The sequence below is a fragment of the Carassius carassius genome, chromosome 7, assembly GCF_963082965.1.
Source record: "Carassius carassius chromosome 7, fCarCar2.1, whole genome shotgun sequence".
Lineage (NCBI taxonomy): Eukaryota > Metazoa > Chordata > Actinopteri > Cypriniformes > Cyprinidae > Carassius > Carassius carassius.
The window spans coordinates 11164251-11176634 of record NC_081761.1 but is presented as its reverse complement, the minus strand read 5'-3'; the positions used below and the strand labels follow the sequence as shown (position 1 = coordinate 11176634).

The 12384-nt window shown below is 36.7% G+C and overlaps 1 protein-coding gene across 1 annotated transcript; it reads right to left on the bottom strand.

The window, feature by feature from the left end:
- Positions 1 to 1885: 1885 nt before the first annotated feature.
- LOC132143521 (caspase-3-like) lies at positions 1886 to 10665 on the bottom strand. Its single transcript, XM_059553806.1, has 7 exons — positions 10583 to 10665; positions 9803 to 10024; positions 8701 to 8843; positions 7863 to 7991; positions 4405 to 4580; positions 4165 to 4273; positions 1886 to 2392 (listed from the first exon to the last, which is right to left on the bottom strand). The coding sequence occupies exons 2-7, from the start codon at positions 9844 to 9846 to the stop codon at positions 2163 to 2165; spliced, it is 831 nt and encodes a 276-aa protein (XP_059409789.1). The 5' UTR covers positions 9847 to 10024; positions 10583 to 10665; the 3' UTR covers positions 1886 to 2162.
- Between the last annotated feature and the right edge of the window lie 1719 nt (positions 10666 to 12384).

The following is a 12384-nucleotide window of genomic DNA, read 5'->3' as shown; positions in this document are numbered from 1 at the left end:
GCATGACCTTAACTGAAAGAATTCTATGTGACTTTTCTCAGGTGACTAATGCTATCATGCTTTACATAATCATCTTGAAGAGACAGTCCAGATTAAATATAATTTAAGCACTATGGTAGTATTGGTGTCTAATACTAAAAAAAGTGTGTGTGTGTTTTTTTTTAGTTGTTTAGCCCCTAGACTCCAGTGTAAATCCATAGCTGTCAATTTGAATTTTTTTTTCTCTTTCTTTAGGTATGGACTAGATGTCACCAATACTAGGGCTGTAGCTATCGAATATTTTAGTAATCGAGTATTCTACCAAAAATTCCGTCGATTAATCGAGTAATCGGATAAAATGTGTTTTTGCTTAATTAAAGTGTAATATTAATTATGCAAGAGAAAATAAGACTCCTGGGTCTCTTAAAATGAACAGCTAAGTTTCCTTTTTTAGAAAAAAAAAAATTTGTATTTTTTAAATGCATAGAATGCAATGCATACATCAAAATAAACATTTAATTATTACCCATTGTTTCTCTGTCTATACTTGTACTGTGAACAATGACAATAAAGTTGACAGATGAATTAAGTGCATTTAAGTGCCATTCAGTTGGGGTTTAAAATAAAGCATTTTCTGAGATGCACATTAAACATCAAACAAATGAACATTCATTTAATTTATCTTTTAATTATTGAAAATTAACTTAACTTTTTGGTAAACAAAGGGGATTTACTATTAAAAATAAAACATGGAAGAAATGTTGTGAGATTAAACCCCCCAAAAAATAATGTTTGATTTTTTTTTTTTTTTTTGTAGTAGTAGGCTATGTAAATTCTGCTGAATAGTCTTTAACCGGACTTTTATTTTGACGGGTTGACGTACCTTTACAGCTCTGTGTATGTGATGTGACGCTAGTTTTACTCAAATCAAACGGTCAAATGATCATGAAGTGACTGTCAGTGCAGTTCTGCAGATGTTGTTCATGTGTTTAAGTCCTTATTTAGGGAGACAGCAGACGCTGAAATTACCGGAGCGTCATGCGCGCTTCAGTGTTAAAAAAAGGAAGACGCGCTTCTGCTCCATTCATTAACAGAGACACGCAGAACATGCAGGATTCATATTTAAATAGACTGTTCCGGCTTAATATTTACAGATATTAGTCCATATCGTGATTTGATGTACGTGCAATGACCTATTTTTGATTAATTCATTCAAAATGTGGCAAATTCCGTGCCATTCCGCATTAAACTGTAAATTCCGTTTTTATGACTGGATTCCGCGATTCCCTCCGCGTTTTCTGCATCGCAGAAATCATAGGGCCCTAGTTGTGGTATGCCAGCTCTATCTTGCAATGGACACACGTCACGACGTTCTCTTCACGTTTGCTCGCGCCCTCAAATCAAAACACTGCTGACTCCATGCAGTATGAGATTTCGGATGCAGCGCTTCTGTCTCCTTCCGCTTTGTGGGTGACGTAAACGCGTTGTGTCACATAAAAAAAAAATCATTGCGAAAGAACCTGACGTGAGATTTAAAATAAATTAAAAGAGGCTTCGAGGCAGAGGAATTTGCCTCGATCATTTTTTTGTAATCGAGTTACTCGAGGAATCGTTTCAGCCCTAAAAAAAATGCTTTGTGTCCTAATAGAAACCTACACATGACATTTCAGAAGTAGCACCAAAATCTGTTCACATGGTTCACTGACAGGCACTTGGGAATAGTTCTGATTGTTGTTCTTTGCTTTTTCACGTTAAATTAGCACACTGTCTTTGCTTCGATTAAGATAATCTCAACAATTTAATGCCCAATTACGATTCCCATTTCAACAGTCAAACTAGTGCAGTAGCCTATAAAAGTCCCTGATTAATGTAATTTTAAAAAAATCCCAACCTCTCCAGCCACTGGTGATTGTTCATTATTATATTTTAATTACAAACCCAGAGGCAAAATGGTATTTAGTCACAAGGTAAATAAAAACCTGAGTACCTGTTTTCACATACAGTATTGTAAAACCCAATAAGAACCATAACACCACTCCTGAGACAGAGAAATTCCAAAGTGAGCATGACCAGCAAATGCTACTGTGAAAAAAGGGTCTTAAACTCATCCCTAAATCTATATCCTATAGCTGCGTTTACAGAATAGCTGAAATACAAGAATCACTAATAGTTCCCTTGTCCCTTCAAGCAGTGAAGTGCATCTCTTTGGTGAGCATTGAGACAATGCAGGGGATTTGTTTCTTAGCGTCAAAGCCAGGCTGGTTGGAGGTTGACTCAAAGTCGAGTGCCACTTTATGGTTGACCCTGGTCATGATCTGCATGAGCTCTAGTTCTCTGCCATACTTTGCCATCATTTCACAAAGGGACTGAATGAACCAAGAACCAGTCTGGGTGTTTCTCCAGGAGTAGTAACCTGAAAGAGGAACCCATTAAGAAAAACTTCACTTGACATGTGAAGTATTAAAATAATATTCATTAGGATTTTCTCAGTAAATACCAATATATATGACTACTTAACTGATTAAGCAGCACATCATGCAATTAATTTTATTAAAATAAAAAATTTATTGGCAGCCCTAAAAAAATAAGAAACACTATCAGTAGCCACAATTAGACACAAGAGAACAGTTAAAACTATAATATTGCAAACTATTATTAAATGACTGTTTTCTATGTCAACAGATATTTTAAAATGCAATTTATTCCTGTGATGAAAAAATGAATTTAGTTCAGTCATTACTCTAGTTTTCAGTGTCACATGATCCTTTGGAAATCATTCTAATAAGCTGATTTGGTCCAAGAAGCATCTCTTATTATCAACGCTGAAAACAGTGGTGCTCCTTAATATTTCTGTGGAAACAAATGGTGTGCGATTTCTGAGATTATATTGATAACGATAATTAAATTATATTCTTGCTGAGTGGGTTATTGTGCTGATATCTTCAGGACTACCATGGACAGTTGACTCAAAGTTTTTAATATTCTTCATATTCTGTGTGGTGGTCAGTTCACACTGAGAGAAAATCTTTTCCAATAAGTTTAAACAGATTTTTACATTGAACAGGCACTTTTACCTTTATGAAGCCATTTTTTTCTAAAAGTGTCCATTATCTTTTGAGTCAAATTCTTGCTTTTAATCAGTGAATAAGAATAATTAGAATAGAATACTTGGGCTGTTACCAAGCAAATTAAATCAGTATCAACAAAATGTATCTTTGTAATGCAGAGGAAACACTGAAGCTGCATCTGAAGGGGAATTTAGATGTATTTACCCACTTTTAAATGCAGGACATGAATGCATTTAACCCACAGTTACAAATGCATAAAAATGTTTTGATATTAAACATAAAATGAAGATATTTGAAATTATTTCAATAATAAAAAATACTTTAAACGTGACATTAAAACCGCCAGTAGGTGGCAGCAAGTGACTGTAAATAAGTTAGTGACTGCGGTTGAACTGAATCATTTAAACGAAAGGAAACTCGGTCATGTTGCTCAGAAATGCAAAACAGCATTGTGGCTGTGTTTGGAATTATTTTTGTTGTTAAAATAGCACAAAATCAGGAAATATGGCATCTATATAGTAAGTCTCTTAATTAACTTCTTGTTTATTGAACTGTTGTAAAAAATCAATATCACATTTGTAATCAAGAAAAACAGCACTCTTAAGTTTATGAAGTGGTATAAATAAATACATTTTCTGCCTTCAAATCTTGAATTTGTGATCATTCTAAATGCATTTTATTAGACTCAATCATGCAGTGAAAGAACGCACTTTAATATATGCACACTAGGTCTAGATTTCACGTAATACATGCATGCACTCTGTAGGGGTTATGAATGGTTTTTGCTAAGTACTCAATAAGGTCAAATTGCACATTGTTAAAACAACAATTACGCTATTATCGAAGACGATATATATCGCACACTCCTAGTGGAAACTGATGCTTTTTCCAGATTCTTTCATTTATACAAAGTTCAACAGGACAGCTTTTATTTGGAAAATAAAAGTTTTATAACATTATAATTGTTTTTACTATTGCTTTTGATGAATTGAATCTGTCCTTGCTGAATAAATGTATCAACAACTTTTTTTTTTAGATCTTACCGGCTTCAAACTTTTCGTGATTATTTTATCCGATATTCACAGGAAGTGTTTGTGTGGTTTGCATGGTTCTGTACCTGGTGCCGTAGAGTAGGCATAGAGGAAATCTGCCTCCACAGGAATCCTCATAGAACTATCGGAGCTGTCAGCCTCTACACCAGGATCAAGTTCTGTACCTCTACAAGCCTAAATAAACAAAACCAGCGTAAATCTCAAGAGTGGAAACAAGCACTCCAAGCCAGCTTGTTATAAACGTCAACCCAGAAAAAAACTCACTCATTTTAATGCACAAACATTAGAGGATAATCTGGACATACCTGTATGAAGAAAAGTTTCGGTTTTCCCACTAGTGATGGGCAGCGGTCTCCTCTGAAAAGGCTGGTTAAGGTCTTGAGCTCCACAGAAGTATCAGTGCCATAAAACAATCCCTCATCTCCATGACTGAGCATTACACACACTAACGAAGCACAGCGTCTGTGGTCATCCTGGGCAACTGTGATAGAACAACAAACAGCCATGTATACTCACAATTGATCAAAAAAACTAAAAAAGTATAATTAAGAACTACCATAACACCTGGGTACAGGCAACTGATTCAGTGTAATTTGGTAATATTTCATTTATAACACCAACAGGCCTGTTTTAATTATTAACAGGCATAGTTACATTTTAATAATGACATACCACGGTCTGAATCAATTCTGATTGGCTGGCAGGTATGCTTTAAAACGTTTAATGCACAGGTAGTTCTAGGTTAGTTTATTCATCATTCTATATTATTGCGCAGCTTTAATTGATGCACACAAACCGACACAAAAACAGAGTGCAGGGTTTCTACAGATGTGAACAAGTTAAATTTAAGACTTTTTAAGACCTTTTTAATGAAAGAGCTGTTGGAGGGAGATCACAGATTGCGTGCCGCACACTTGTTGTCAGCGCTGCCCCACGACTTTAATAAAATAGCCTTAATAATACATCGCTACATTATATCCTACCTCCTCAGCAACAAGGAGGTTAAATCACTGTTTCTGAAGTGACTAAACACAGCTTTTTTTTTGTAGAAAGATGCATAGATGCAAGTAACACACACTCTCTCTCTCAATCAATCGATCGATCGATAATTACAAATTAAATGCTATAATTCATTCAAATAACTGATCTCACTGCGCTAATTCATCTCTGAGTCTGATTTGAAGCGGGCAGAATGCTAGAGCTAACGAGATATAACTGACAAAATAACTCATTTTTACCTTTCTGGTCAAATATTGCGCTGAAAATATCATTAACAGCTTTAAATTGTCAATGCTGGATAATGACCATGGTATAAGCAGGATAATGCACAGCTAGCTGTGCATTAAACTGTTTAATGCACAGATAGCCATGCATTATCCCTTACTTAAGGCCTGATCTCAACAACAGGCATTTTTGGGATTTTAAAGTGCCCCTATTATGGATTTTTGAAAATTACCTTTCATGCAGTGTGCAGCTCTAAGTGAATGAAAACATCCTGCAAAGTTTTAAATCTGAAAAAGTGTATAAATTTTTGTCTCTCAAAAGAAAGAGTCGACTCTGAATCATTGAAACGAGTCATTTTTAAAATGAATCTCGAGCCGAAACATAAGCATATTGCCAGCCCACTTCTTTTCGTATTGGTCTGAATGAAAATGCAAATTAATTCTTTCCCACTAGGTGCTGCTTTTGGAAAAATAAAAATAGCGGTTTCCCCGCTAACACTGTACACAAAACAGCCCTGCACAAAAGCTGCTTTAACAGGCATTACATACATGATCAGGGCACAACATTATGCTTTGTCCTTCAGACAAGTAAATCAGTCATTCACTTGTCCGAGTAAAACAGTTACTTGTCCAGGGGAAAAAAAAAAAGGATTTTTTTTTTGGCACAAATGTAATTTATTCTGAAGCCTCATCAGTGCTCCATCAGGTATTAATTTAATCAGCATATTTTTTATATTTGCCTTAAATTGATTGCCGTTACACTTTTTTAACTTTATGAAGGACAATATTTTCCTAAACTGATTAAATGTCTCCATTTGTCATTTTCTGGCTCGACTCGGTGTTCATCTTCAGTTCTCTCTCCACGTGAACTGTTTGAGTACATGAATTACTCCAGGATATTGGTTTGTTTAAACTCAGAGGGAGTGTCAGCCACATTAAAAAAGTTAACAGCTTAAGTCATTTGTGGATTAATGCGTATTGGAGACGTGAACCGTTTAAAACGATTCAGTTTGATTTGGTGAACTGTTTCAAAAAGATCCGGTTACATCGAATGATTCATTCGCGAACCGGATATGACAAACTTGAACTCTCTCACAACAGACACGGAAGAGAAGACAATGCTGAATAAAGTCGTAGTTTTTGCTATTTTTGGACCAAAATGTATTTTCGATGCTTCAAAATTTTTTAACTGACCCTCTGATGTCACATTGACTACTCTGATGATGATTTTTTCTTACCTTTCTGGACATGGACAGTAGACCGTACACACGGTTTCAATGGAGGGACTGAGAGCTCTCGGACTAAATCTAAAATATCTTAAACTGTATTCCAAAGATAAACGGAGGTCTTACTGGTTTGGAACGGAATGAGGATGAATTATTAATGACATAATTTTTATTTTTGGGTGAACTAATGCTTTAAGTTAGAATAATAAGACACCATATGGTTGTTACTATTCAAATTAAATCAGTATCAACAAAATTAATCCGTCCAAATGCATAAATAATGTTATTAGATTAATGTTTTGCTTTTTGACATACAAATTTGAAATGTTGGAAAAATGCAATGATACTTTTAAATATGAAATTAAACCACCAGTAGGTGGTGGCAAGTTACTGTCTTAATGAGTGAATCATTGGTTCAACCAATTCATTCAAATGGCTGATTCATTCAATAAATAAAGCAAGTAACGTTTTTTATAAATGGCTCACTGATTCATTGACTCGTTCAAAAATGAATCATTTAGCAATGAAAGAATGTTGTGTGTTGCTCGGCTGTTCTGCTGTGGCTTTGCTTAGAACAATTTTTGTTTGAAATGGAGAAAAATGATCCATAATGTGTCTAAAATGTAAGTCAGTTAATATTACTTATTGATTTTATACAATTCTAGTTAAATAAACATCACATTTGCAATCAAGCTGAATGTTCGGAAACCATCACTCCTGGTCATGTGATGTTGTATATATTATACAGAATATTTGATTTCTCCGCGAGTCAGACCGGCTGCATGAGCCTCAACTGATGCGACCTCGATACGGTCAATACGTTATCTGTTATTAGTCACCGTTTACACTGAAAGTAATAAAATCAGAATCAAGTTTCGGTGCTGAATTAGTTATTGTTTGTTATTAATATTTTGATTAGGTTACTTGTCCAGTCGGGCAAGTAAAATTCTCTTTCACTTGCCCCTTCACAAAATCCACTTGTCTCGGACAAGTGGACAAGCATTAATGTCGAGCCCTGATGATGAAATGAAAATAAGACCAATCGGACCAATCACTGCAGATTAGCGTCACGCAAAGGAGGGGGTTGGAAAAATTTGGGAGTCGTTCAGCAAGTAAGGTAAAAATAAATGCATATTATAAGACTATAAAAATATTTTTTGACCTTACAAGCAAGTTATACTGTTCTTAGTGACACCCAAAATCAAAATTTTAACCTTTCATTACCCATAATAGGGGCACTTTAAGATTCATAGACTGATACGGAGTCAAAGTGCTAAGAAACAAAATACAAGAATTTATTTGAAAGCACCATACCTGCAGTTAAAACCTGCATAATCTGTGCAACTGTCTGATCATTGTAGACTTTCACAGTGTATCCCAGCTTCCGAAACACATTCATTACATTTCCTGCATCTACATCAGTACCGTTCCGTTGGTTCATGCCTGAAAGAAGTCAAGAACAGGTTACTACATGACTACGAAAAAAAAGCACAAAAAGATTTACATGACAAATATGCATAAAACTGCATAATATTTTCATGACATATTGATAATAGTGACAAAATAGATAGATAGAGCAGAACCCCAAATTAATATCTGTCTTTTATACTTCCAATTACCGTATAATGCTATGTTACTTCACTTCACCAGGAGCATTTATTAATATTTATTTTATATCATATTTTGTGATCTGGTCATTTTTAACCCAGACTGTATTTTCTAAATCCCACAAATGCTATATAAAGTTATTACATTGTCTAAAACTTTGCTCACAAAGGGTGTAAATATCAAATGTTTAAGAGTTTAATGTTTAAGAACTTTTTCCCCATCCTTGTTACATGTGTGGTGCTTCCAGTAAAAAATGACTATCCTACAAAAAAATTGCTTATGAATTTCTCATGCTATAGGCTATTATTGGATTCAATTGTCAATATTTAATACAGGCCATTTAAGAATTATAATCCAAGATCAAAATAACAATCATCTGTATCAGCAAGAATTTTGATATTGGTACATCCCTGCCTAGAGTCTATTCTGATTACCATTCAGTTCATAAGGTAAATGCATTTAAACAATCATCTGAGTTTGATGAGCATTCGAACTGACAACTTTTACAAAAACAACACCTTCAACAGCACAAAACAAGAGTTACCTGTCCTGCGATCAAAGTTCTTGTTATTGATGATTATGCAGTGTCCAATGCTGGGGTAGTTCAGACTGTATCTGAAGGCATGTGACTGGGCTTTAGCATCAACCTCCATGGCCTGTGCTCCTGATGCCCCATCCTTACCAGGACTGGACAAACAGATTACATGCAGGAATATTAACCCTTTGATGCACAAGTTACAAAAATCCCTCATTTTAGACCCATTTTGTGCATTAGAAGGAAGGGAAGTGATACAAAAATGATTTTTATTCAAAAAGTAAGAAATAAAAAAATAAGGATTTGTGATGACCAAAAAACAAGCTAATTGAGGAATTCTTAATGATGAAATTAATTTCTTGCAAAGATATAGAAAAAATAAACTCAGTCCAGTCACTTTAGACCCATATTGTGCATCAAAGGGTTAAGCTCTATTTAATATGAGAGATTAATAGCTAGACCGATTTGTGTGGTCCTGTTCTTTAATTTATATTTTATAAATTTTGGACTGTAATGTTTATGGAAGTTTATGGACTAAATATAATGTGTGACCCTGGACCACAAAACCAGTGTTAAAAAGCATGAGTATATTTGTAGAAATAGCCAACAAATTATCAAAATTAAAGATTTTTTTTATGCCAAAAATCATTAGAATATGAAATGTATCAAAACTATTTTTGTTCTGTAATATGCATTGCTAAGGACTTCATTTGGACAACTTTAAAGGCAATGTTCTCAATATTTTGTTTTAGTTTTTTTTTTCACCCTTAGATTCCACATTTAAATAGTTGCATCTTGGCCAAATATTGTATCCTATCCAAACAAGCTATACATCAACGGAAAAGTTATTTATTCAGCTTTCACATTATGTATAATTAAAAAAGACCTTCATGACTTTTGTGGTCCGGGGTCACATATGTTAATATAAATAATAAAGTTTAAATTCACGTCATTAGTCCTAAATGCTATAAACAGGCAGGAACAAGTCGGTTTACATATGTTAACAACATGGTAAAAAAAAAGAAAAGCAAGTGTTAGTGAACTGAATACTGTTCTGAACTGTCAACCACTTTCAAAAGTTGCATAGCAACAGTCGTCAAGATCAACTTACTCTGTTGTGTCCTGGCGCCGCGCGTCCACGCAGTCTCCGTTCATTTCCAAACGTTTAACGATGACTCTTTTTAAGATAAGAAAATCGTCTCTTTTGGGAGCTGTTCGAAGTGTAACTGGAGACGTATAGCGCGTTATAACAGGCTCGCGGCAGAATGATAACCACGCCCGCGCGCCGGATGGATGATTCTGCTGTTGTTGTTGTCGATGAGCCAATGAATAGCTGCACGAGAAGAGAAAAACACACCACACATTACTATGTCACAGCCACCCTTTAACAGCTGTGCTGTGAAGAAGAAAAAAAAAGAGTTGGTTGAGCAAAATGAGAACCAGCAAGACATCCTACAGCTGTAGATAATTCAAATAATGGCTGCGTGTCCCTCGTGAGCAGACTTTCTAGATAGTGTTCCAAACAAGCGAGTTCACACAGCGCTCAGCCACGCGCTCTACTCTAGGTGTGGACTTTAAAACACAGCCACTGTAAGGAAGGTCATAGATATATGGAAGGTCAAGTTCTCTGCTAATATTGGATTAACACAGTAACACATTTTAAGAACTCTGAATGTCTATCAAATTAATTACTCGAGTGCACAAGTGAATCAAAGTGTTTATTGCAATGCAAATTGTCTATTTAATATCTGTAAAAAATCTTAAAGCTATGCATCCGTGTTCATGGCGTTTCTTTGTCTGCTTATGAATGTTCAAACGGACAACAAGTGAAGATTGACAAAACACAACACTTAAAACTTAAATGTTTGAAAACAATAAAGTCGAAGCTTACCAAATTCGTGAAAATATCCTGTTAGTGGAAGCTTGCAATGTACAGGATTCCGATGACACAGCGGTAACTAAGCATCCAGGAAGTGTACTCCATATGGTGTACTCAACAGGCTAAACAGTAACCATCCTCTGACTTAGTCTATTGCGCTACAATATCGCCCTCTGCTGGATAGATGGCTTCCTACACATGAACAACAGGTTACCCACTAAGGCAAACAAACATTTGATGTTTGCATTAAAAAAAAAACGTCCACATTCCGATTATGCCTTGCCTCTTTTCATTGTCATTTTAGAAATGTGACCCTGGACCACAAAGACTATATATATATATATATATATATATATATATATATATATTTTTTTTTTTTTTTTTTTTTTTTTTTTTTGAGATTTTCTTGTGCGGAGCAACATCTGCATTTTCCCGTTGAAAGAACGGACAACATCATGTAATGGGTTGGTGGAATGAGAGACAAAATCAAAACATAATTTCGAATGAAAAGTAATAGGAAGGATTTGAAATAGAGATGTTCTTTATTTATTTAATGTATCTGAAAAGTAAAAATGAAAGACAGGAGAAACTTACCAAATCCCCAGTGCTCCATGGGCATGGTCTCTTTAGAGTGGATTTGGTTGCTCCCTGTAGAGACACAGAGAGTCCTGGTGATCTCTTGAGGGAAATGGCAGGCATTGGTGCTTCCTTTGAGGATGCAGTGGTCAGAGGTGCTCCCTCCTGGGATGAGGCAGGCACCGCTGCTTTCTCTGAGGACCTGGCAGGAACAAGTACTTCTTCAGCAGTTGCAGTGGACAACTTGTGGTTCCCCTTGGCATGAGGCAGACATTGGTGCTTTTGTTTGAGATGAGGTGGGCACAGGCCCTTTCTTTGGGGACAAGGAGAGCACAGGTATTTCCCCCATGGATGAGTCAGGCACTGCTGCTCCTTTTGGAGCCTTAGCAGGCTTTGGTGGTGGTCCCTTTGGGGGCCTTAGGGGCAAGGGTGTCAAGATGACATCGCTTTTTAGAAAAGTCTCATATTTTCTGAAACGTTCATTTCCCCCTAAATCGGTGTTTGGCAGGCACAGGTGCTCCCTGTAGGCAACCATCTGCCATGAGGGCTTTTTCAAAGGAGGAGAAACAGATTCTTCCTTTTGAGGCAAGGAGGCCATTGGTGATTCTTTAGGCACTGGGGCTCCCACTTGGGCTGAGGCGGGCACCGGGGCTTCCTCTGGGAACCTGGTGGGAACAGGTGCTTCTCCAGGGGATGAAGCGGGGATTGATGCTCCTTTTGGAGACATGTCAGGCCTTGGTGGTCCCTTTGGGGGCCTTAGTGGCAAGGGTGTCAAGATGGCATCCCTTGTTAAATAAAGTCTCATGTTTTCTCATTTTTAGTTTTCCCTTCAGTTGCTGCCTGGCAGGCACCGGTGCTCCCTGCAGGGACCCATCTGCCACCAGCACTTCCTCAGGGGACAAGATAGGCACTGGTGCTTCCTCTTGGCCCAAGGTGGACACTATTGCCGCTTCAGGGAATGAGCCTGGCAGAGGTACTTCCTCTTGGTCTTCCTCAGGGGACCTGGCAGGCACAAGCTCTCCCTGTTGGTACTGAGGAGTAACAGGTGCTCCTTGCGGGGCCTCCACTATTCCCCATGACTGGAGTGAGGTCTACATACTCTTTATTCGTAGATGATGAGCACAACATTTCTTGCACCTCCATTATTGTGTAGAGTGTAGAGGGTTGGTGGTGGTAAGACAGGTTATCCAGAAAACAATCACAAAACAAAAGAAAGGCAACAATTAGTGTGCAGCAGT